The sequence below is a fragment of the Macaca thibetana genome, chromosome 16 (genome assembly GCF_024542745.1).
Source record: "Macaca thibetana thibetana isolate TM-01 chromosome 16, ASM2454274v1, whole genome shotgun sequence".
NCBI classification, from domain to species: domain Eukaryota; kingdom Metazoa; phylum Chordata; class Mammalia; order Primates; family Cercopithecidae; genus Macaca; species Macaca thibetana.
This window is the reverse complement of record NC_065593.1, coordinates 58,765,161-58,789,843: the sequence shown is the minus strand read 5'-3', so window position 1 is coordinate 58,789,843 and position 24,683 is coordinate 58,765,161. Positions and strand designations below refer to the sequence as shown.

At 60.1% G+C, this 24,683-nt stretch overlaps 2 protein-coding genes across 2 annotated transcripts in view; both read left to right on the top strand.

Moving 5' to 3' along the window:
- BAIAP2 (BAR/IMD domain containing adaptor protein 2) overlaps positions 1-24,683 on the top strand; it is a 318,844-nt gene that overhangs the window by 141,038 nt on the left and 153,123 nt on the right. The window lies entirely within an intron of this gene.
- The window catches only part of RPTOR (regulatory associated protein of MTOR complex 1), a 425,447-nt gene that overhangs the window by 398,577 nt on the left and 2,187 nt on the right, over positions 1-24,683 (top strand). Inside the window, exons 25-33 of the mRNA XM_050764125.1 lie at positions 621-726; positions 6,196-6,310; positions 7,763-7,887; positions 9,931-10,035; positions 15,060-15,166; positions 17,432-17,559; positions 19,559-19,645; positions 20,609-20,725; positions 21,056-21,185. Of these exons, the coding sequence (XP_050620082.1) occupies positions 621-726; positions 6,196-6,310; positions 7,763-7,887; positions 9,931-10,035; positions 15,060-15,166; positions 17,432-17,559; positions 19,559-19,645; positions 20,609-20,725; positions 21,056-21,185 (1,020 nt within the window). The remainder of the gene's footprint in view (positions 1-620; positions 727-6,195; positions 6,311-7,762; positions 7,888-9,930; positions 10,036-15,059; positions 15,167-17,431; positions 17,560-19,558; positions 19,646-20,608; positions 20,726-21,055; positions 21,186-24,683) is intronic.

Genomic DNA, 24,683 nt, shown 5'->3' with positions numbered 1-24,683 from the left:
CACCTACAGGCCACTCACTCAGGGGTCTCAGAGCCCCCACACTAGCAAACACAGGTGTGGAGAGCGCCTCTCCCAGCTCCGGGGAGGGGACCAGCAATGTGTTTTGTAGCAGATGTAGGACCTACCAACAGCCCGTGCCTCGGGTGCGCCGCCAGACAAGAAGCCCAAAGCCTTCAGCCTTTGAGAAAGAGGTGCCTTTATCTGAAAATAACTACAGCCAAGCCCTCCATGTCCACAGGAGCTGCGTCCGCAGATGCAACCAATTTTGGATAAAAAAACAAATTTAAATAACAAAAATAAATTTAATACAACAAAACACAATCCAAATTTTGAAAATACAGCATAGGAGCTATTTACACAACATTGACGCTGTATCAGGTATGGTGAGCAAGTTAGCTCAGGTTTGAGGTGTGCCGTATTGGGTATGGTGAACAAGCTAGCGAGGGTTTGAGGTGTGCCAGAGGACGCGTGCTGCTTGTACGCGGGTGCCACACCCTTTCACATCGGGGACTGAGCCACACAGGTTTTGCTCTCCGAGGGGTCCTGGAACCCGTCCCCCACTGACACCGAGAGACCCTGTTTCATCGCTGGGCTTAACTGGGTGTTTTCTGTTGTTGAAGATCCCGGAAGAGCACGACCTGGAGAGTCAGATCCGCAAGGAGCGGGAGTGGCGGTTCCTGCGAAACAGCCGCGTCAGGAGGCAGGCCCAGCAAGTCATCCAGAAGGGTAAGGGCACCCACCAGCCAGCCAGGAGCTCATTCCGGGGGTGGGGGCTGGGGGAGGGCCCCCCGTGAGCAGGCCCCCCGCAGCCGACGCACAACCTTCTCCAGCCATCCACCGTCCACAACAGACCCGCCCCCTGCACCCCGTCTCCCTTGCAGATAAGCACATCAAGGCTGGTGGAGGCGAAGCTGCTGCCACTCAAGGTTCTGCAGCCCAGAGTGGGAGGCGGGGCCGGGTGGGAGCCCAGCCACCACCTGGGAAGAGGGCTGTCCCAGGACCCTGCCTCTTCCCCCTGCAAGGGCAGCCCCTAGCGCGCAGGATTAGCAGCACAGGTGGAACTCATGGAAGCGGAACTTTGCACGTTGATATTTCCAGAAGGGAAGGCCTCTGAGAGCCCACATCTCCCCACCCGGACGGGTGTCTTTGTGCCAGGCCCTGCAGATGGCGTGTCCTTCCCCGGAAACAGAAAGTGAAAATGCCAGGCCCTGGTTTCCTCAGCTGTGGCCTCCACCTTGTCCCTGAAATGGTGGCTAGTTCTATCACCCAACACTTCAGTCATGATTTTCCTAAACCTTCTCCCAGATTTGCCACCAGATGCCAAATGCCCCCTTCGCCTGCCTCACCATGTGCTCTCCCAGCTGCACGCAGAGTGGAGGGGCAGGGAGCAGCCCGGGAGGGGCCGTGTGTGCTGCCACAGACAGCAGAGGGGGCTCCTTGTGGAAGAGATCCGGGCTACAGGCGACCCCGGTCGCAGAGACTGTGGGGAGCAGGGAGGCCCTGAGAGTCAACACAGCAATGAGGGTGTCAGGCAGCCCCATCCCAGGGACCCTGGCCTCTCCCCAGAATCCAGGAGGGTACAGAGGCCCAGGCCCAGCCCTGTGGCCCCACTGAGGACACTGAGGGCACAGAGCAGCCGTGGTGTCTCCGCATTCCTCCCCTGCCCCCGCGGCCATGGGCTCCCACCACTGAGCCAGCTCTGGCTGGGGGACCTCAAACTGCCGCCAACAAAATCAGCCCCATCAAGAATCAAGGACTCTGACCCCAGTGTGCGGGTTTATTGTTCTGACTTTGCGTCTCTGTCCTGTAAAAGTCTGAAGATTATTTTGGGTTACTTTCTGAAGTTGGGGTTGGTGACCCGTAAGACAGATACCGTCCCTCCTGCCAAAGCTGAGGGACCTGTGCACTCTGTCCAGGCCCTGCCTGCAGGCAGCACGGGCGCCGTGAGCTCGTCCTCAGCGAGCATGCCTCGGCCCAGCTCACACCTCCGCTCTGCTGAGCACCGAAGAGACTGCTGACTTCTGGTACCAGCGGCATTTCTGAAGCGTGTTCCCATACAGCTCTCCTTGTAAAGGCCTGGGGTTCGTCTCACATTAACACAGACGGTGGCTGTTGTGCCGAAAGCTAATTGTGGTTGTTTGTAGTCCTCTGTGTATCTGAAGAGCTGGCGGCAGACCAGGTTTAAACCTCCCGTGTTGCGATCCAGTGCATGCCGCGCCAGCAGCCACCACTGAACCTTGCAGCCAGGGTGGCCTTCTCCAGCAGAGAAAACAGACGACCCTGCTGGATGAGCCGCCTCCAGGTGGCGGTGACAGGAGGCCGTTTTCCTGGAGGTTAGCAGTTTTCTAGGACCCCCCAGCCTGCTAGCTGGGATGGCCAGCACACGGGGGCTGCCTGCTGCCTGAGACAGGCTTGGGAGCTGAGTCTGGCTCACACAGTTCAACATCGGAAGATGAGCTGGCCCCTGACGGCCAAGGTGATGCTCTGGCCTGGAGCCTGTGGTCAGAAACGAGCAGGGCATGAAACAGGGCTGGCATTCAAGACCCAAAACGGAGGTTTCTAGACAAAAAAAAAGAGTATCTTTGTGAACCAGAATTGAGAGTTCTCTTTGTGAAAAAAGGGAGAGAGATTGTCCAGACACACAAAGGAGGAGCTGCGAGCCACTGGAGACACCAGCAAATGAGGCCTGAAGACACAGGGGACGGTGCCAGCAGGCATAGCGCCGGGAGCCACTGAGGAGTGAGGCCGCGCCCTCCTCCCTGTCCTCGGAATTCGGATTCAGTGCGGGTGTTTATTTTCATTTAACAGCCGACTGTGTGCTGGGAAAGACGTGAGCGTTAAGAAAAAGGAGAAACTGATGCCTGTGGATGGACGAGAACCAGAGAAGTCGGCGTTGCCCAGGAGGCAGGATTGGGAAAGCCTGTGCCACACAGGCCCCTGCGCGGCTCTTCAGCCTTCTCCTGGGCGACGTTCACGACCTTGGCCGTCACACACTGATTTTCAAACGTACCGAACGTACATGCTGGGTGGGGTTTCCCTTTGTCTTCAGTGCTTAGATTATGCCTAAACTCCGTCCAAATATCCCTGCAGCTGCGAATGGAGGGACTATAGGGTAACACGGTGTTGCTGCCACACCAAAGGCTTTGGGCCTGCCCACCTCTGTGAGTGCGGACCCTCCTTATATAACCTGGCATTCCTCTCCCTTCCGTGGTTCCGGGTGTTTGCTGTTTAAGGACTGAAGCTGGGGACTGACAGTGTTGGAAACAGAGTAGCTCACCGAGGTGCCGTGCACACACCAAGCATCAGCGAGACTTCAGCCTGCAAATGCCGCGGCCCTGGTGCCACCTGGACAGTGCCAGGCACAAGCGGAGGGGCTGTCAGCTGCTGGGGGTGGGTGGCCTTGGCTGTGCTTAAGCCCAGCTCAGAGCGGCCTGCAGCGGAGTGCCCAAGTCACACGGCTTTGACCTTGTGCCCCGAGGGTAGGCTCCTTCTGTTGTAGGACTTTTTAGTTCAGCTAAAAACAGGGTCCTTGTCACACAACTATGAAAAATTAGGCTCCCAGACATTTCGAAGGGTGAGAAGGACAGGGCTTATTGGGCGAGAAGGAAAAGACCGTAAATAGGGCCTCCCTGCAAAGCCGGAGTCCTGCTGGTGCTCTTCCCGCCTCAGATTGGATCCCAGGTTCTACCCCGAATTGGGAGAGCCGGGCTCCTCTCTCTGCAAAGGGCACCAACTTCTATGGCTCCCCACTGTTGTCCCAGTGTTCAGGCCGGTGGAAGTTTCTCTGGGGACCACTTTATACTTGGCTGTCTCACTTCCTGCCAGAGCATAAGCCCACCACTCCCCACAAGGAAGACTTGAGGCCGGCGCGGTCCTCCGGGTCACACGGTCCTCTGGGTCACGCGGCCCTCCGGGTCACGCGGTCCTCCGGGTCACCTGGTCCTCCGGGCCAGACCAGAAGTTCAGGTGAGGACATGGTTAGTAAGAGCCAGGTGGCTTCGCTCTGCACCACCTGGAGCTTTGTCTCCGGCTGAGGAAGGCTTGGGGGTCCCCAAGACACCCTCCTGGTTGCCCAGAGGCCACGCAGGTGACCACAGCCAAGGCCAGGAGGCAGCCCGGCTTGTGTCCCTGGCACTGCAACAGACAATCAGGCTTATGCACCCACAGACCCCCCGCTGCCCTCTCAGTCACCAAGATCAGACAGTCAGGCTTGTGCACCCACAGACCCCCCGCTGCCCTTTCAGTCACCAAGATGTGTTGGATCCATCTTGATGCCCTCTGCATTTTTAGCTTCCTTTTATGGTTCCTTCTAGAACAAAGCCTTTCAGAGTCACAAGCGATTTACTTCCTAGTGCTCGTGTTCGGGGCCCTGGTGGTGAAGTCCACGTTCCCCTCTTCCGTTAAATCTGTGATTTTGTAATAGATCCCTCAATCAAGGAATTTCAGAGCTGTCATCTTTCTAGACTGAAAGACCCCCAGACTTTGGCTGCAGTGTGGATCCTGGTGGTCACACCCGTGTCTCCTCCTTAAGCCTGTTACGAATCAGAGCCCTACCCAGCTTATTCTGAAACCTTTAGCCCTTTCTTCACATAATCCAACCCAAATAATTCATATGAACCTGACCACTGCTGACAAGCATCGGCTGAATGCTTCCGCGTATCCAGCTCGGCATCGGGAGCTTTGGGGGTTTTGAGCAAAGGCATGGACCCTGCGGCCAGGGCCCTGGGCCCTCACTCTGGGGACTCAGTGGCTGCCGTCGCCCGCGAGCCCAGACGTGCCTGCCCCTCAGCAGGTGGTCAGGCCCCTCCCTTCAGTCCCTGCTTTTCTTCTGCTTCCTTTGTGCGTCTCCACATCCGCAAGGTATTGACGTCAGCCATGATAAGATACATTGTGAATGTTTATTGTAAATTAAGACTGGCTTGCTGGGCATGGTAGCTCACACCTGTAATCCCAGCACTTTGAGAGGCCAAGGTGGGTGGATCACTTGATGTCAGGAGTTCGAGACCAGCCTGGCCAACATGGCAAAACCCTATCTCTACTAAAAATACAAAAATTAGCTGGGCATGGTGGTGGGTACCTGTAATCCCAGCTACTCAGGAGGCTGAAGCAGGAGAATCACTTGAACCTGGGAGGCGGAGGTTGCAGTGAGCCAAGATCTCGCCACTGCACTCCAGCCTGGGCGACAGAGCAAGACTCTATCTCAAAAAAAAAAAAAAAAAAGACTGTCTGGGAGTATGCCTGTAATCTCAACACTTAGGGAGGCCGATGCAGGAGGATCCCTTGAGCCCAGGAATTTGAGACTACCCCAGGCAACCTAGTAAGACCCTGTCTCAACAAAAAAACAAAGCAGCCAGGTGTGGTGGCACACGCCTATACCCCCAGCTACGTGCAGTTGAGGCGGGAGGATCGCTTAAGCAGGAGGTGGAAGCTGCAGTGAGCCTTGATCGCACCACTGTACTCCAGCCGGGGCTACAGAACAGGACTCTGTCTTTAAAAAATAAAAAAAAAGCTGGGCACGGTGGCTCAAGCCTGTAATCCCAGCACTTTGGGAGGCCGAGACGGGCGGATCACGAGGTCAGGAGATCGAAACCATCCTGGCTAACACGGTGAAACCCCGTCTCTACTAAAAAATACAAAAAACTAGCCGGGCGAGGTGGCGGGCGCCTGTAGTCCTAGCTACTTGGGAGGCTGAGGCAGGAGAATGGCGGGAACCCGGGAGGCGGAGCTTGCAGTGAGCCGAGATCTGGTCACTGCACTCCAGCCTGGGCGACAGAGCAAGACTCCGTCTCAAAAAAAAATAAAAATAAAAATAAAAATAAAAAAATAAAAAAAAAAGGCCGGGCACGGTGGCTCAAGCCTGTCATCCCAGCACTTTGGGAGACCGAGACGGGCGAATCACGAGGTCAGGAGATCGAGACCATCCTGGCTAACACGGTGAAACCCCGTCTTTCCTAAAAAAATACAAAAAAACCTAGCCGGGCGTGGTGGCGGGCGCCTGTAGTCCCAGCTACTCGGGAGGCTGAGGCAGGAGAACAGCGTGAACCCGGGAGGCGGAGCTTGCAGTGAGCCGAGATCCGGCCACTGTACTCCAGCCTGGGGGACAGAGTGAGACTCCGTCTCAAAAATTAAAAAATAAAAAAAAAAGGGGGAAAGACGCTGGCTCCTGGATCCACTCTTTTGTGTTTCTTTTGACAGGCATTACGAGATTGGACGACCAAATATTTCTGAACAGGAACCCCGGCGTCCCCTCTGTGGTGAAATTCCACCCCTTCACGCCGTGCATCGCCGTCGCCGACAAGGACAGCATCTGGTATGCACCGTGCTTGTCGGACCTCCCTTCTGGCTGACCGGCAGCCCCAGCGATGCCCTGTTCACCCCGATCACCACTCCTCTTCCTTGAAAAGCCGATGCGAGACACTCACCCCGAGGCCCTTAGCGCTGTTTCCCGAGAGATGCCCCTACTCACCTTCTCCTCGTTGACCGAGCCCCGCCCACACCTGCCCCGGGCCTGGCTCTGTCCTTGTCACTGAAAGACAGTCCAGAGTCCTGCCTGGAGGTCACAGGGGAGTGGCAGGGGCTCCCCGATCCCACTTGTAATAGAGGCGTACACAGGGGGCCCGGCCTGCTGCCCTGCCCGCAGAAGCAAGTATGTGATAGACAAGCAGTGAGAAGATGCTAGGTGCCCCAGGAGAGAAGCGAGTTTAACCCACAGCAAGTATCGCCCTTACGTGATGGAGAGAGGACCCGCTTCATCGGGGAGGACAGTGGGAGGGTTCCCTTTAGAGTTTAGAGTTTGTAAAATCCCTGTGGTTCGCACCTCCATTTCTTTCTCCTCTCTTTTTAAAAATTGTGGTAAAACATACATAGCCTAAAATCTGCCATTTTAACCGTTTTGAGTGCACAGCCAGTGGCATGAAGTGTATTCACATTGTTATGCGACCATCACCCCCACCGGTCTCCAGAACCTTCTCATTGCACAAAACCGAAACTTGGTCCCCATCAGACACCAGCTCCCTCATTCCTGCATCCACCTGAGCCAGTGTTCTACCTTCTGTCCCTCTGAAGTGGCCCATGCTAGGAGCCTCAACCAGTGCAGTCACCCGGGATTTGGCCCTTTGTGCCTGGCTTATTGGACTCAACGTAGTGTCTTCAAGATTCCCCCAAGCTATAGCACGTCAGAATTTCCTTTTTCTGGCTGAGTAATATTCCACTGTGTGGACGGACAGACCACACTTTGTCTCATTGCTCATCTGTTCGTGGACACCTGGGCAGCTTCCACCTTTTGGCTATCGTGAATAACGCTGCTGTGAACATTGGTGTACAAGTACCTGTTCAAGTCCCTGCTTTCTGTTTTTTGGGGATACGCCCAGAGTGGAATTGCTGGACCATATGGTGATGCTCTGTTTAATTTTCGGAGGAACCACCAGGCTGTTTTCCACAGGAAATCCTCTTCCCTTCCACCCACACAGCCTGTGGCTCTGATTTCTCACATCCTTGCCAGCACCATTATTCTCTCTTTGTTTATTTGTTTGGAGACAGGGTCTCGCTTTGTTGTCCGGGCTGGTCTTGAGCTCCCAGGCTCCAACAGTCCTCCTGCCTCAGGCTCCCAAGTAGCTAGGACGACAGGTGTGAGCCACCGTGCCCGGCTGTAGTGTGTGGTTTTTTGATAGCAGCCATCCCGGTGGGTTTCAGGAGGTATCTCCCTGTCATTTGGGTTTGCAGTTTCCTAATGACTTTTTTATTCCTCTCTTCTTCCCTTAAGCTTTTGGGACTGGGAGAAAGGGGAGAAACTGGACTATTTCCACAATGGGAACCCTCGGTACACAAGGGTCACTGCCATGGAGTATCTGAACGGCCAGGACTGCTCACTCCTGCTGACGGCCACAGGTGAGCGGGCTTTGCACAGCCGAGATCGGAACCTGGAGTCTGGAGGAGTGGCGGGAAGGGCGTGCAATCCTGAAATGTGTTTGCACATCTGGCTTACAGAAAGCCCTGCTCGTTCAGAAGTGGGAGGTATATGAGCGAAGGGCTTCAGCAGCACAGACAGGAAAGCAAAGATGGCCCTGTCCTCCAGGGTTCCAGGGACTTGTCTTCTCATCTCGGTCCTCTGGCCCTTCCAGCACCAGGAACAGCCTCTGTCCTTAAACCCCTGTGAGAGATCGGGTGGGTCCCACGTGACACCCGAGAATCAGGGAGGATGCCCCAAGCCGCAACACGTGCCAGGTCCTCCCCGGCCGGTCTCCTGGCGTCGCTGGCTCATTTGCCAGTTGCTGTCCCCGCCGGGAGCTGGCACTCACCCTCCTCCAGTCCCGTCCTGTGCCCGAAAGGACATCGTTGACCGTCATGGTCACTGACCAGTGGTTCATTGCCATAGTGGGTCTCGCTCTGGTTTTAGTTTTCTTGGGTTTTGGGGGGGTGTTTTGTGGAGGGGGTCTGAAATGTCTTAGTTTCACTCTCACTTTGGAACAATCGTTTCCACGTCAGTTACCCCACGTTGACAGTCGTTTTCCTTTAGCGCTTTGAAAACGTGTCCATTGCCTGTCACTGATGAGAAGTCACTGTCAGTCACACGGTACTTCCTGTAGAGATTGGAGAGCACTGGGTGGGAGGCAGGCGGGAGAGGCCAGCACAGCTGAGAGAAGCGAAGGCAGACGCCCAGATCCCACCCAGCCTGTCCCTGTCGGCTCCAGGCCCTGGACACCTGAGCCTCTGAGAGTGTCGAGTTGGTTGTTGGCGAGTGCGCAGCCCTGAGCGTGGTTGTGGGTTCTTGGTGAGGGGCGCGGCCATGGGGACATGTCCTCCTGCAGCGCCTCCTCTGAGCACTGCCACCTCAGGACCAAGTAGCATCAACCCATGTCAAAAGCCCGTCCTTGTCCCTGTAGCTGTCAGATGTCACCGGGAGGAGATATATAGTTGGGGCAGAGGGGGCAAGGGACCAGCCAGGCTCAGCCCACGGTTTCAGAGAGGCCAGATGTGAGCATCTGCGAGCACCAGAGGGAGAGGGCAGTTCCTTGGCTGAGAGAGCGGACATTGGAGCCAGGCCGGGGTCCTTTACAGAGCGGGCTCCGGACAGCAGGAGAAGGCCTCGGGCTCCAGAACTGGGAGCGTGTGCTGTGTGGGGTGGAGAGCGGAGAGCAGGACAGGCAGGCGGGTGGAGGCGAGGCCATTGTCCGCCAGGCCAATCAGCTTGGGGCTTGAAGAGCACCTGAGGGCCACGCAGGAGGGGCTGGCAAGGCCAGGGGGCGGGGTTCCCAGAAGGCTCAGAGAACCCACATGCTTTCCCCACACCCAAGCTGACCTCCCTGCGCATCTGCTGGAGGACACAGAGGGCCGTTTGCTCCATTCTAAGCCCCTAAGAGCAGGGCACGGCGTCCACGCCCGCATCTTAGGCGGAGAGTCCAGGCGTCTGCATTGTCCCTTCAAGTCAGGGCTGCTTTCTTTGTGGAGCACAGAGAGGAACGGGGCGGAGGGTGCGGGTGTCCTCTGTGAAGCTGGCCTTTCGTTCTGCTTCCTGGCACAGGCTGGCTCACCAGAGGGTAAAACGCAGCCCCCTCCACCCAACCAAGTTTTGCCCGCCTGCCTCCCCACCAGGGAACCCGAGGCCCTAGAGCTGGAGGGAGGAAGGGGCAGCGCCAGGTCCCAGGGCAGCCAGACCTCACTCGGAGTTGAGCTCTGTGGCCAGCGTGGGACAGGATTGTGGTCTCCCATCCCCCAGGCTGCAGCGACTCCTGCTGGCTCACCCAGCTGTGGGTCTGAGGGCAGAGTCGAGTCGGCGGGCACTGGGAGATCTGGAACAATGGGTAGCAAGTCAAGCTGCCCATCCAGGGTCACTGCAGCACGTCTGCCAGGAAGGCCTCTTACCCCACACACACAGCACAGGCCAGGCCAGCGCCGGGCCTGGTTCCCATCCTTCCCTCTCTCCCTCCCCAGACGATGGTGCCATCAGGGTCTGGAAGAATTTTGCTGATTTGGAAAAGAACCCAGAGATGGTGACCGCGTGGCAGGGGCTCTCGGACATGCTGCCAACAACGCGAGGTGGGTCCGCCCTGCTCCTCCCCGGAGCAGAATGTGCTCCCAGGGCTGCAGGCACACTCAAAGTTCCAGGGCCCTTCTGGGGCTTTCTCTACACAAGCTGCTCCACCTCAGAGTCCCCAGAATCCTAAAGCAGCAGCTCCCCACCAATGTCCCTGAAAGCATGTGAGCCCCAGGGCCCTGAGTGCACTGCCTGGCCGGAGTCCCAGCCCTGGGCATTGTCAGCCACTCATGGGTGCCCCTGTCCCCAACCTTCATCCGTGGCTTGCAGACATGTGCTGCTTGGGACAGTATCACTGCTGGCAGGGCCTAAAGGACCTGCATCACGCGCTCTTTGGGCCCAAATTTAACTCCTCTTTGGTCAGTGCACATGGCCACCTGGGGCCTCATGCACTCACTGGCCTGCCCAGGCTGCTGGGACAGAGTGGCTGCAGTGTCGGCTCTGGTACAGTTCTGCGTGTTGCCTGCACCGCTGCATGGCCTGGACGAGGGCCGGGGCACGGGCCCGCAGGTCGTTCTGGAAGGACTCAGGCGGAGTTAGGAGGCTCCCAGGGTGAGGCTTTGGGGTCTGGATTTCCAGAGGCCCCTCCACAGTGCCAGGCATTCACCTCTAGGAGTCATCGCCCTTCAGCGGATCCTGCAGCTCTTGGCAATGCCCATAATGAACGGTTACCCCGCCGGCCCCTCTGCCGGCTCCTGCCGGTTTGTGATTTCTGTGTCTTTGTCTGTAGCCCGTGGATGTGGCCTTACACCTTGTGGTCAGCCGTCCGTGTGGGGCCTGCCCTGGTTCTGCCCTAGGTCACATAGCTCTGTCTCTGCCCTTCTGTCCAAGCGCCTGTCCCAGGAGATGCCAACCCTCACGTGCTTCAGGAGACGTCATGGGGACAGCTCCAGGGTGGACATTTCCTGGAATGTTGGAATTTTTTTTAATGTAGCCGTGTTCTTAAGTTTCATCCAGCAGAATAAACCATCCACACCCCGCGCTCCACGGAGGCCCTTTCTCGTTGCTTCTCTCCTGATCTCCGGGCTCTGCTTCCCCCGCGAGGCAACCCTCTTCTGGGGTATGACAGCTTCCCTGGGACAGGGCAGGAGAGGTGAGCCCCAGCCCGCGGCCCTGGTCCGGGAGAGGTCCCGGGAGACAGCCGGACGGCCAGCCTGGGGGTCAGACCACTCACTGACCACTCTGTGCGTCTCCGAAAGACCAAGTTTGGTGACACTGTGTCATTTGCTAGAGAGGAAAGATCACTGGGGTCGCTCAGAGGCAGTGGTGCCGTGGAAGGAGCTGGGCTTCAGCCCGGGAGCGCCTGGCTGAGCCCTGGCTCTGCCTTGCCCTTTCTCTTGTTGGCTTTTGTGAAAATTTCCCACCCTGTCCAAGGCTCGGACCTGCCAGAAATGCAGTGCTGGAAGGATGCACCCGCAGGCTGGCCCCAGGGTCCCTGAGACCCCCCTAGAAGCATCCACACATCCACTCCCGGCTGGCCCCGGGGTCCCTGAGACCCCCGCCCAGAAGCATCCACACATCCACACCTGGGCCACGCTGCTGGAGACTAGACTTGCAGCCTGTGCCGTCCCACGGGCTCTCAGTCTGTCCGGGTCAGCTTGCAGCCTGTGCCATCCCATGGGCTCTCAGTCTGTCCGGGTCAGGACAGCGGAACCCAGCTTACAGATCAGGAAGCAGCCCTGAGGAGAAGTGGCCTTCTCAGCCCAGATCCCCCAGTGCTTCCTTCGGGGCAGGAGCCTGTGCTGCGCTTCATGGGTCTTGGGGTCAGAGAACGAGGCTCTCACCACAGGCGAAGGCAGCAGAGGCGTCTCGCCAGGCATAAGAGCTCCAGGCCCCAGGCCCCGAAGGCCGTGTCAGCTGTGGGCTGGGGCCACCAGGCACAGCTCTGGGCTCCCTGAGGTCACACACGGGCCCTCACTCCCAGCTCCCAACGGAGGAGCAGGGCTGCAAGTTGAGAGCCTGTGATCCACCACGGCTCGTGCTTCTGACCTGCTGGGATATTTCTTCCTGCCTGAATTCAGGTGTATCACAGTAGAGGGACTACACTTCCTTTTTTGTTTGTTTTTGTTTGTGTTTATGTTTATATTTGAGATGGGGTCTTGCTCTCACTGCAGCCTCAACCACCTGGGCTCAAGCGATCATCCCACCTCAGCCTCCCGAGTAGCTGGTTCACAGGCGCCACCACCACAACCGCTAGTCTTTTTTTTTTTTTTTTGAGACGGAGTTTCACTTTTGCTGCCCAGGCTGGAGTGCCATGGCGGATCTTGGCTCACTGCAAGCTCCGCCTCCCGGGTTTGAGCGATTCTCCTGCCTCAGCTTCCTGAGTAGCTGGAATTACAGACACCTGCCACCACGCCCAGCTATTTTGTGTATTTTTAGTAGAGACAGTGTTTCACTATGTTGGCCAGACTGGTCTCGAACTCCTGACCTCAAGTGATCCACCCGCCTCAGCCTCCCAAAGTGCTGGGATTACAGGTGTGAGCCACCGCACCTGGCCTACACTGGCTAATCTTTTATTATTTGTAAAGACAAGGTCTCGCTATGTTGCCCAGGCTGGTCTTGAACTCCTGGGCTTAACCAATCCTCCTGTCTCAGCCTCCCAAAGTGCTGGGATTACAGGTGTAAACACATCTGGCCTGGGACTGCATTTCAAAAGTAAAATAAAGAATGTATGTATGCCAGCAATTAACAACTGGAAAATGTAATTATAAAACATCATGGGCCAGGCGTGGTGGCTCACGCCTGTAATCCCAGCACTTTGGGAAGCCAAGGCAGATGGATCACCTGAGGTCAATAGTTCCAGACCAGCCTGACTAACATGGTGAAACCCCATCTCTACTAAAAATACAAAAATTAGCTGGACGTGGTGGCAGGTGCCTGTAATCCCAGTTACTCAGGAGGCTGAGGCAGGAGAATCACTTGAACCTGGGAGGCAGAGGTTGCAGTGAGCCGAGATCACACCATAGCACTCCAGCCGGGGCAAAAGAGCAAGACTACATCTCAAAAAAAAAAAGAAAGAAAGAAATCATGGAGCACGGGAATAAAAACTGCAAGATACCTAGGAATGAATCCAACACATGCTCCTTCTTCACAGATCAAAGCATAAACTCTAATTGAAGACTATAAAAGACCCATGCAGTGTTGACAGCACCATAGCCATGGATGAAAAGACGCATCATCGTGAGACTGGCAGTTCTCAAATTAATCTGTGCATTTATTCATACACTTCTGATTATATTCCCAGGAGAGATTTTTATAAAATGCAGACCAGCCGAGGCAACACTGAAGAGGTGCGGACAGCATTAAGAAGCTGCAATTGCAGGGCAGCCAGGCCAAGAGGCACCAGGGCCCTCAGCACAGCAGTGAGCCCAGAAGGGCCGCAAGTGGCAGGGTACCTCTGCACACTGCGGGAGGAGCCATGTTGCTAAATGGTGTTGGGACAGCTGGTGCCCTATGGAAAAAGATGCGGTCACACCCCTATCTCACACTATGCACACAACATATCAGCGAGAGACCTAACCCTTTCAGAGAAAAATCAAGAGGAAATCTTCATAACTGTGAGGAACAAAAAGACAGCTTGGACAGGAGACCGAGGGTAAAGACGTCGATAGGTTTGACTCTACAAACTTCTTCATGACCACAAGAAAAACGTCACGGTTGTAATGTAAGTGGCAGAAGAAGAAAGGATATTTGCAGTATCTACGAGTTACAGAATATATATAAAAATATGTGCGACTGTCTGAGGTGAAAAAAACGGCAAACAGCACACGTCGATAAGGATTTGGGGACACTGGCTTGTGTGTGTCCTGCCAGGAGTATAGATGGTCACCCATTTGGGAAATGAAATGGCCTTCCCTGGGGAGATCGGAGTCATGCAAGACGCATGACTGGCAGTTCCACTTCTAGGCGCTTCCTTCTCCACCTGCAAGGACACGTGAAGTTGTTGACTATGACATGGTTCACAAAGCCAGGGGCAGCTCCAATGACGGGGTTAGTTGTACAGTGGAAGGTAACACAAGATTAAATGAGTTAACCAGAGCTGCGTGTCTTGGGCCAGATAAATCCTCAAAGCCTAACAGTAACGAAGCAAGTCGCCAGAAGGGAGGCCCCGTTTTGACATTGAAGAGGCTTTTTGAAATGTGGAAGGCGTGGGTACACCTCAGCGGCCCCTGGGAGGCACCCTCAGCCCACGGGACAGCTCTCCCGGGCACGGGCAGGGGCAGAGGCAGGTGATGCTTTTACTGTGTCTAAAATTATACTTCTCTAAGAAAAAAAAAAAAAAAAGGAAACAATGGTAAAAAGCAAAGTTAGAGCTGAGTGGTGGGTCAAGGATTACTGTGGTGTTCCTTTCTGTATTTAAAATAGTTACCATTACACTTCTAGAACTGAATCTGGTTTTAAATAGAGGCCGTCACGTGAGGTGGGGTTGCTCTGCTCTGTCTAATCCCTGCACAAAGGGCAGCCCTTGCCCCGTTCTCTCCATCCATCCCTTGCTGACGCCGGCTGTCGGGAGTCAGCTCCTGGCCGTCTGGAGTCTGCCAGCCCGTGGCCCATGCTGAGCTCCTGTTGGTCTCAGAAGAACTGGCCTCCTCCAGCTTTGACAGGGCCAAATGGAGGACCCTCATCTTCAAGCCTTGACAGCCTTCCTAAAGTCACCGCGACCTGCCAGTTCTGCCGAGGTGTCCAGACGGCGGGCATCGTAGACGTTCCTGGAAGGGTCTGCTCCAGACGGTGGGCACCTTAGACGTTCCTGGAAGGGGCTGCTCCCTCTAGCAGATGCCTGGGTCATAGGCGAGTCAGGGGAAGGCTCGGAGTTCCAGCTCAGAATTGTCGCCCCAGCCTGGATGTGGGGCACACCAGGGGCCCCAGCAGGAGCTCATGTGAGGCATATGGACCCACTAGATGGGCTCAGTGGTGGCAGGGGTTCCTTGGAGCCCCTGGCCAAGTAGCTGCCCAGAGCAGGCCTCAAAGCCTGCCCAAGGCGAGGGCCCATGGGGTGACGCCACGTCCCACTGTGTCTCTCCAGGAGCCGGGATGGTGGTGGACTGGGAGCAGGAGACCGGCCTCCTCATGAGCTCGGGGGACGTGCGGATCGTCCGGATCTGGGACACAGACCGTGAGATGAAGGTGCAGGTAACCATGCGGGTGTCCCCCAAGCCCCAGGCCTGTGGGGCAGTGTGTGCAGGGCTGGTCCTCATCACAGAGCCCAGCACAGTGTGCGGTGAGGCCTGGCCATCCCAGGGGCGGAGGCAGGGCCTGGAAGGACAGTGCCGGGCAATGCCGGGAGGAGACATGGGCTGCCTGAGGGGTGAACAGCAGCGTTCAGCCCCGCACTAGTGTGGCTCAGCCTGTGCCAGCTCTGAGTGTTTTCAAGTAGGGTCTTCTCTCTGCAAGTTAAGGAATGTCAAAAATCAGTAGGGTGAGCCATTGTAAATTAGAATGATTATTTGTGGGGTTTTTGTTTGTTTTTGTTTTTTTGAGATGGGGTCTCACTCTGTCACCCTGCGTCACCCAGGCTGGAGTGCAGTGGTGCAGTCACAGCTCACTGCAGCCTCAACCTCCTGGTCCACGTGATCCTCCCATCTCACCCCCACAAGTAGCTGGAACTACAGGCATGCGCCCCCACGCCTGGCTAATTGTTTAAACTTTTTGTAGAGACGGGGGTCTCAGTATTTGCCCAGGCTGGTCTCGAATTCCTGGCTCCGGCAATCTTCCTGCCTGGGCCTCCCAAAGCACTGGGATTACAGGTGTGAGCCACTACAGAAGGCTTTTTGCTTCTTTTTTTGAGACGGAGTCTCACTCTGTCGCCCAGGCTGGAGTACAGTGGTGTGATCTCAGCTCACTGCAAGCTCCGCCTCCCAGGTTCATGCCATTCTCCTGCCTCAGCCTCCCAAGTAGCTGGGACTACAGGTGCCCACCACCACGCCCGGCCAATTTTTTTTGTATTTTTAGTAGAGATGGGGTTTCACGTGTTAGCCAGGATGGTTTCGATCTCCTAACCTCGTGATCCACCCACCTCAGCCTCCCAGAGTGCTGGGATTACAGGCGTGAGCCACTGCGCCTGGCCAGAAGCCTCTTTGCCTCTTAAAGCATGTTATTTTCAGTTTTGACAAAAAGCGGAGTACATTGGTTTTGCCCCAAACAGCCTGGAAAAGTGGTAGAGACCTCAGGAGGCCGCACTCAGCAGAAATCTACCTGCATTGACTTCGTTCGGAGCAGAGGCGAGACCACAGATACTGTGAGGGACAGTGCCTGAGGTGGCTTTAGAGCCAGGATTCCCTTCCCCCGGCTCCCCAGGGAGAGGTGCGGAGCAGAGGCCGTCCCCAGCCTCTCTCCCAGGCCGTCTGGTGTCAGAAGGGGTGGCTCAGCCCTGCCGTAGAGGGTGGTGTGGTGCAGGCCCAGCAGAGGGGAGGCCTGGGCACCCTCAGCTGCTCAAAGCCACTGTGGTTGCTCTGGGCAGCAGCAGCCTGAGAACCTAGCCCAGGCCTCTCCCTGTGGGCGGCGTCTCCTCTGACCTGACCACGGATCCCACAAGGCACCAGCAGCTTTCATTCTTTGGGGTGGAAGGGTCTTGGGCCTGCCTGGAACTGTGGCTCCACACGAGATGTGGCCCTCAGGGCACAGCGTGGACACCCTGATCCCAGGGTCTGGTCACCAGTTGGGTCTTAGAGGCCCGGGTGGCCTGCGGGGCAGGTGCTGTTCCTGCAGAGGTGCGTGGAGGCACAGAGCGCAGCAGGTGTTCCCAGAGCCACCTCTGCCCCTCGCAGGGGTCCGGCCCCATCGTCCCCACACCTGGGTTTCCTCCTGGAGTACACAACCCAGCACCGTCCTTCATGCGTGGAAAGCACTCTCCCTCTCGTGGCCCTTTTCCTCCTGCGTCCCTGGCAGGTGCCATCGCCCCCCACCCCCACTTCTCCAGCACTTATAGCCCCCGAGGGAGCCAGGCGACCCCTCCTGGACTCATCCCGTAGTTCATTAGAAGTTCTGAGAAGTAGCCAGTGAGGAGTCCTTGCCAAAATGTGCTTTGCTTTCCTTTTTAGGAAGCAGAGAGAGGTTGGAAGTTTAATTGGCACTGACAGCCAGTCCTTCCCAGAGGCGTTTGCAGGCCACCGCTCAGGGTGGGGCTGGGCTCTGCCTCACTGGCTCGGGGCCCAGGCGCCGAGGACTGTCCCTCCAAGGCCAACGGACAAGGGTGTGACTCAGTGCCCTGCCTCTCTCTGGGACTCCTGGGCTCCCCGGGCCTTTGATGCTTCCCTGGATAGAGAGAAAGGCCCCTGCAGCCAGGGAGGGGGATCCCCACAGCCAGGGAGGCAGCAAGAGGGGTCCTGGTGCTGCAGGACAGCAGGGAGGGCAGCTCAGTGCCCAGGTCTTCACCGGGCTGCCTGTGTTTGGCCCTAGGACATCCCCACGGGCGCAGACAGCTGCGTGACGAGTCTGTCCTGTGATTCCCACCGCTCACTCATCGTGGCTGGCCTCGGTGATGGCTCCATCCGCGTCTACGACAGAAGGATGGCACTCAGCGAATGGTACCTTGGCCCTGTCCTCTCCCTCCCCCAGTGGTGGCAGGGCGCCTTCCAGGTGGTAGAGGCCGTGTCACTACCAGTTGGTTGGGTCCAGGTTTCTCAGTGAGATGCAAAGCTTCCCCAGGAGCCCACAATGGAGTATTTAGGCCAGTCCTGCTGGGCTCCCCAAAACCGCCAGGCCTGTCCCACCGAGGCCTATCCCACAGAGGTCCATCCCACAGCCTGTGGAGGAGCACGGGGTACCGGCCGTGTGGGATGAGCCAGTGGACTGGAGGCAGAGGCTATCGGGGTGAGGCGGGGGCCCCAGCCAGACACCTGCCACCTCTGAGCTCACCTGAACAGAATACCGCCACTGCCTGCCACCTCCTGGGTCACGCAGCAAGTGTCCAGGGAGGGATGTCTGAGGGCACACGCGTGGGCACAGCAGCCCCGGGCACTGCCTCCGCCGAGCACCCTGTGGGCAGGTGCTGTCCGGGCCTAGCAGGGGACAGTCTGCCTTGGCCCACATGGCTGATGCAGCAGAAGTAAATTTCACCCGGCACAGAGCGAGGATTCCCAGAAGGTCCTTGTGCCCCCAGCTTCATCAGCTTTAGATCTGGGATTCTCATTCCTAACCCTCCAGTCTGCACAGATCAGGCAGGCACAGTGAGGAGTTTTGAGGGAAGTAAAGCAAAGGGTGGGCAGGGCCTGGGAGCGCTGCAATGGCCGCCTGGCCCCCATCTCTGGGCAGCTCCCATGTGGCTCAGACAGTCCTCCAGCAGCCTGACGGTGACCTAGGGCCCAGCCCTGAGCCGGCCTGCGGAGGACACAGGGGGTCTCTGCTGGAGCAGGTCACCTGGAGGGGGCTCTGACCCTGCATGGGCACTAGCTCCTCCTGGGCAGCGGACGGGCGAGGGCCTGCGGACCCACTGGCACAGGCAGACGTGGGCAGTCCCCGGTGCGGACCCGCTGGCACAGGCAGACGTGGGCAGTCCCCGGTGCGGACCCGCTGGCACAGGCAGACCTGGGCAGCCCCCAGTGAGAGCCCGCTGGCACAGGCAGACGTGGGCAGTCCCCGGTGCGGACCCGCTGGCACAGGCAGACCTGGGCAGCTCCCGGTGAGAGCCCGCTGGCACAGGCAGACGTGGGCAGTCCCTGGTGCGGACCCGCTGGCACAGGCAGACGTGGGCAGTCCCTGGTGCGGACCCGCTGGCACAGGCAGACCTGGGCAGCTCCCGGTGAGAGCCCGCTGGCACAGGCAGACGTGGGCAGTCCCTGGTGCGGACCCGCTGGCACAGGCAGACCTGGGCAGCCCCCGGTGAGAGCCCGCTGGCACAGGCAGACGTGGGCAGTCCCCGGTGCGGACCCGCTGGCACAGGCAGACGTGGGCAGTCCCCGGTGCGGACCCACTGGCACAGGCAGACGTGGGCAGTCCCCGGTGCGGACCCGCTGGCACAGGCAGACGTGGGCAGTCCCTGGTGCGGACCCGCTGGCACAGGCAGACCTGGGCAGCCCCCGGTGAGAGCCCGCTGGCACAGGCAGACGTGGGCAGTCCCTGGTGCGGACCCGCTGGCACAGGCAGACCTGGGCAGCCCCCGGTGAGAGCCCGCTGGCACAGGCAGACGTGGGCAGTCCCCGGTGCGGACCCACTGGCACAGGCAGACGTGGGCAGTCCCCGGTGCGGACCCGCTGGCACAGGCAGACGTGGGCAGTCCCTGGTGCGGACCCGCTGGCACAGGCAGACGTGGGCAGTCCCCGGTGCGGACCCGCTGGCACAGGCAGACGTGGGCAGTCCCCAGTGAGAGCCCGCTGGCACAGGCAGACGTGGGCAGTCCCCGGTGCGGACCCGCTGGCACAGGCAGACGTGGGCAGTCCCCGGTGCGGACCCGCTGGCACAGGCAGACGTGGGCAGTCCCCGGTGCGGACCCGCTGGCACAGGCAGACGTGGGCAGCCCCCGGTGAGAGCCCCGAAGGGTGGGGACGTCCTTCGGGGAAGCCCACGCTGAGCGCCCCTCCCCTGCAGCCGCGTCATGACGTACCGCGAGCACACGGCCTGGGTGGTGAAGGCCTCTCTGCAGAAGCGCCCCGACGGCCACATCGTGAGCGTGAGGTGAGGAGCGCCGATGGTTAGCAGCCGCTCTGCTGTAAAAACATTATTTTCCCCCCCTTTTAAAATATGTCCTTGGTATTTAAACAGCGGAAAGGGGATGGCGTTTCGGGCGGTAATTAACTCCTGCCCTGGAACTGGCCAGAAAGGTCCGGCACAGCCCCCAGGGGCCCGGGCGCGGCTGCTCCCCCTGCTGGGGGACACCTGACCTGCCGGCGCTGTGGGAACTTTCCTGGGCTGCCGCGCGGAGGGTCGGGGGGAGCTGGGCAGCGGCTCTCCCTCCACAGCAGGGGTGGCCGAGCGGCAGGGGCGGCGCATCCGCCAGGCATGTGGCAGTTGTCTGCACGTAAATTCAGTTCTGCCGCTTGGTGAATACAGCACCAAGAGCAGGGAATATTTATTTGCCTATTAAAGGGAGAGCAGAATGTAATTTATGAACACAAAGCCAGCATTTCTTCAAAGAGATGCTCTTTCCCCTCTTGTTTGTGATATAAAAACCAGACATAACTCTTGGGATGGACGCCTGCTAGGGTGGAAGGCAGGAGCCACGGGGCCTCAAAAGGGCCAGGCCATCCCTCAGGCCGCAGCCCGCCATCTAGGCTCTGTCTCCCCGGACTGCAGGCCCCTGTTGCATGAAATCTAATCTCTGGCTGGAAATGAAGCCAGTAGCTCACAGCCTCCTCCTGCGTCTGTGCTCGTGGCCGTTTCTCTAGGCGGGAAAGCTCCGGGCCTTTTCTGGCTCTGAGGGAGCTCGAGGGGCAGCCTTGACCCTGAGACCAGTGCGGGGGCGTGTCTGGGCCCGGCCTGGGCAGCCCTCACTGGGGCGCTGAGCATCCAGGCAGCCTTTTCCTTGAGCAGTGTGTGTGCAAACAGGCGTGCGACCCCCACACCCAGTTCCGCCGTCCCCCGGTTAGGCCCCTCCTGGGGGCTCCGGGTGGAGGTGTCACCGTGACCCTCTCTTGGCAGCGTCAATGGAGACGTGCGCATCTTTGATCCCCGGATGCCCGAGTCGGTGAATGTGCTTCAGATCGTGAAGGGGCTGACAGCCCTGGACATCCACCCCCAGGCGGACCTGATCGCATGGTAGGCGCCGCCTCCCTGGCCTCCGAGCTCCCCGCCTCCGGCCTCTGTGCAAACACGAGGCTCTTGTGTGCCTGCCCCACAGGAGCTGAAGGAGGGCAGGGGAGGATTTCACTGCTGTTGGGACATAAAAACAAAAGATCTCTGCCCACCACATCCTCCTCCCAGGATCAACTCTCAGGGCCCTGCCAGGCCCGAGTCCTCAGTGAGAGTGACCAGAGGGTCACACCTGCCCCGAGCCGGCCTGTCCCTGCAGTCTCGGCCTGTGCACCTGTCTTTCTTCCATCCTCAGAGGAGAGGGCAGTGACACTGGGACCCTTTCTCTCCCCACAGTGGCTCCGTCAATCAGTTCACCGCCATCTACAATGGGGGCGGCGAGCTGATCAACAACATCAAGTACTACGACGGCTTCATGGGTCAGCGGGTCGGCGCCATCAGCTGCCTGGCCTTCCACCCACACTGGGTCAGTGCAGCGGTGGGTGGGGGCTGGGGGCCGGGGGCCGGGGGCCAGGGGCGAGGGATGGGAGGCAAGGGGGCCAGACAGCAGAGGTCCTGCCTGGGCACCCCACACCACAGTGGGGTCCACTGGCCACCTGAAGAAGAAACTTGCCCGGGGCCCAGAATCTCCAGGGCCCCTGCCCCACCCTATACTCGCCCTGGAAGCAGAGCTCCAGTCCCGTCACTCTGGGAAGAATTGACGGCGCATGCACAGTGGTCGGGCAGAGCTCCTGCCCTCAGACCCTGCACTAAAGCCATCCCTGGGGACCTCCAGGCACAGTCGCTCAGGGTGTCCATTCCTGTGCAACCCTCACCCCGTCCCCTGTGCAACCCTCACCCCGTCCCCTGTGTGACCCTCACCCCATCCCCTGTGCAGCCTTCACCCCGTTCCCTGTGCAACCCTCACCCCGTCCCCTGTGCGGCCCTCACCCCGTCCCCTCTGCAGGCCTCACCCCGTCCCCTGTGTGACCCTCACCCCATCCCCTGTGCAGCCCTCACCCCGTCCCCTCTGCAGGCCTCACCCCGTCCCCTGTGCGGCCCTCACCCCGTCCCCTGTGCGGCCCTCACCCCGTCCCCTCTGCAGGCCTCACCCCGTCCCCTGTGTGACCCTCACCCCGTCCCCTCTGCAGCCCTCACCCCGTCCCCTGTGTGACCCTCCCCCATCCCCTGTGCAGCCCTCACCCCGTCCCCTCTGCAGGCCTCACCCCGTCCCCTGTGTGACCCTCACCCCGTCCCCTCTGCAGCCCTCACCCCGTCCCCTGTGTGACCCTCACCCCGTCCCCTCTGCAGCCCTCACCCCGTCCCCTGTGCAACCCTCACCCCGTCCCCTCTGCAGCCCTCACCCCGTCCCCTGTGCGGCCCCTCACCCCGTCCCCTGTGCGGCCCTCACCCCGTCCCCTGTGCGGCCCTCACCCCGTCCCCTGTGCGGCCCTCACCCCGTCCCCTGTGCGGCCCTCACCCCGTCCCCTGTGCAACCCTCACCCCGTCCCCTCTGCAGCCCTCACCCCGTCCCCTGTGCGGCCCTCACCCCGTCCCCTCTGCAGCCCTCACCCCGTCCCCTGTGCGGCCCCTCACCCCGTCCCCTGTGCGGCCCTCACCCCGTCCCCTGTGCAACCCTCACCCCGTCCCCTGTGCAACCCTCACCCCGTCCCCTGTGCGGCCCTCACCCCGTCCCCTGTGCAACCCTCACCCCCCGTCCCCTCTGCAGCCCTCACCCCGTCCCCTGTGCGGCCCTCACCCCGTCCCCTGTGCGGCCCTCACCCCGTCCCCTGTGCAACCCTCACCCCGTCCCCTCTGCAGCCCTCACCCCGTCCCCTGTGCAACCCTCACCCCGTCCCCTGTGCAACCCTCACCCCGTCCCCTGTGCAACCCTCACCCCGTCCCCTGTGCGGCCCTCACCCCGTCCCCTGTGCAACCCTCACCCCGTCCCCTCTGCAGCCCTCACCCCGTCCCCTGTGCGGCCCTCACCCCGTCCCCTGTGCGGCCCTCACCCCGTCCCCTGTGCGGCCCTCACCCCGTCCCCTGTGCAACCCTCACCCCGTCCCCTGCAGCCCTCACCCCGTCCCCTGTGCGGCCCTCACCCCGTCCCCTGTGCGGCCCTCACCCCGTCCCCTGTGCAACCCTCACCCCGTCCCCTGTGCAGCCCTCACCCCGTCCCCTGTGCGCCCTCACCCCGTCCCCTGTGCGGCCCTCACCCCGTCCCCTGTGCCCCTCACCCCGTCCCCTGTGCAACCCTCACCCCGTCCCCTGTGCAACCCTCACCCCGTCCCCTGTGCAACCCTCACCCCGTCCCCTGTGCGGCCCTCACCCCGTCCCCTGTGCGGCCCTCACCCCGTCCCCTGTGCGGCCCTCACCCCGTCCCCTCTGCGACCCTCACCCCGTCACCCCGTGTGCGACCCTCACCCCGTCCCCTGTGCGGCCCTCACCCCGTCCCCTGTGCAACCCTCACCCCGTCCCCTGTGCGGCCCTCACCCCGTCCCCTGTGCAACCCTCACCCCGTCCCCTGTGCAACCCTCACCCCGTCCCCTGTGCGGCCCTCACCCCGTCCCCTGTGCAACCCTCACCCCGTCCCCTGTGCGGCCCTCACCCCGTCCCCTGTGCAACCCTCACCCCGTCCCCTGTGCAACCCTCACCCCGTCCCCTGTGCGGCCCTCACCCCGTCCCCTCTGCGACCCTCACCCCGTCCCGTGCGACCCTCACCCCGTCCCCTGTGCGGCCCTCACCCCGTCCCCTGTGCAACCCTCACCCCGTCCCCTGTGCGGCCCTCACCCCGTCCCCTGTGCAACCCTCACCCCGTCCCCTCTGCAGCCCTCACCCCGTCCCCTGTGCGGCCCTCACCCCGTCCCCTGTGCGGCCCTCACCACCCCGTCCCCTGTGCAACCCTCACCCCGTCCCCTGTGCAACCCTCACCCCGTCCCCTGTGCAACCCTCACCCCGTCCCCTGTGCGGCCCTCACCCCGTCCCCTGTGCGGCCCTCACCCCGTCCCCTGTGCGGCCCTCACCCCGTCCCCTCTGCGACCCTCACCCCGTCCCGTGCGACCCTCACCCCGTCCCCTGTGCGGCCCTCACCCCGTCCCCTGTGCAACCCTCACCCCGTCCCCTGTGCGGCCCTCACCCCGTCCCCTGTGCAACCCTCACCCCGTCCCCTGTGCGGCCCTCACCCCGTCCCCTGTGCAACCCTCACCCCGTCCCCTGTGCGGCCCTCACCCCGTCCCCTGTGCAACCCCCTCCGTCCCCCCCGTCCCCTCACCCTCACCCCGTCCCCTGTGCGGCCCTCACCCCGTCCCCTCTGCGACCCTCACCCCGTCCCCCGTGCGACCCTCACCCCGTCCCCTGTGCGGCCCTCACCCCGTCCCCTGTGCAGCCCTCACCCCGTCCCCTGTGCGACCCTCACCCCGTCCCCTCTGCGACCCTCACCCCGTCCCGTGCGACCCTCACCCCGTCCCCTGTGTGACCGAGTCCTCACCCCGTCCCCTGTGTGACCGAGTCCTCACCCTGTCCCCTCTGCGACCCTCACCCCGTCCCGTGCGACCCTCACCCCGTCCCCTCTGCGACCCTCACCCCGTCCCCTGTGTGACCGAGTCCTCACCCCGTCCCCTCTGCAGGCCTCACCCCGTCCCCTGTGCAGCTGGGCCCCACCTGCACGGCTCTCTGGCCTTGGTTGCAGCCTCCCCACGTGGCTTCAGGCCATTGTCTTTAGATTAGGATCCTGCCCACCTGCCTTCTTGCGTTCATGCCTTCAGGCTTCAGGCATGCAGCTCTGCTAACATGTGTGACATTAGATCCCAGAGCTGTCCCTGAGGGGCAGTGCTGAAAAAAACACGCAGGGCCGGGGGCAGCACCACACCTCTCACGGAGTGCACCATGCATGGGCCCTGCAGAGAGGACTGGTGGGGACCGGCCCAGCATTTCCGGGCCTGAGGTGGGCGCAGGGATTCCTGAGACCCCGGCAGGAGCTGCCTAA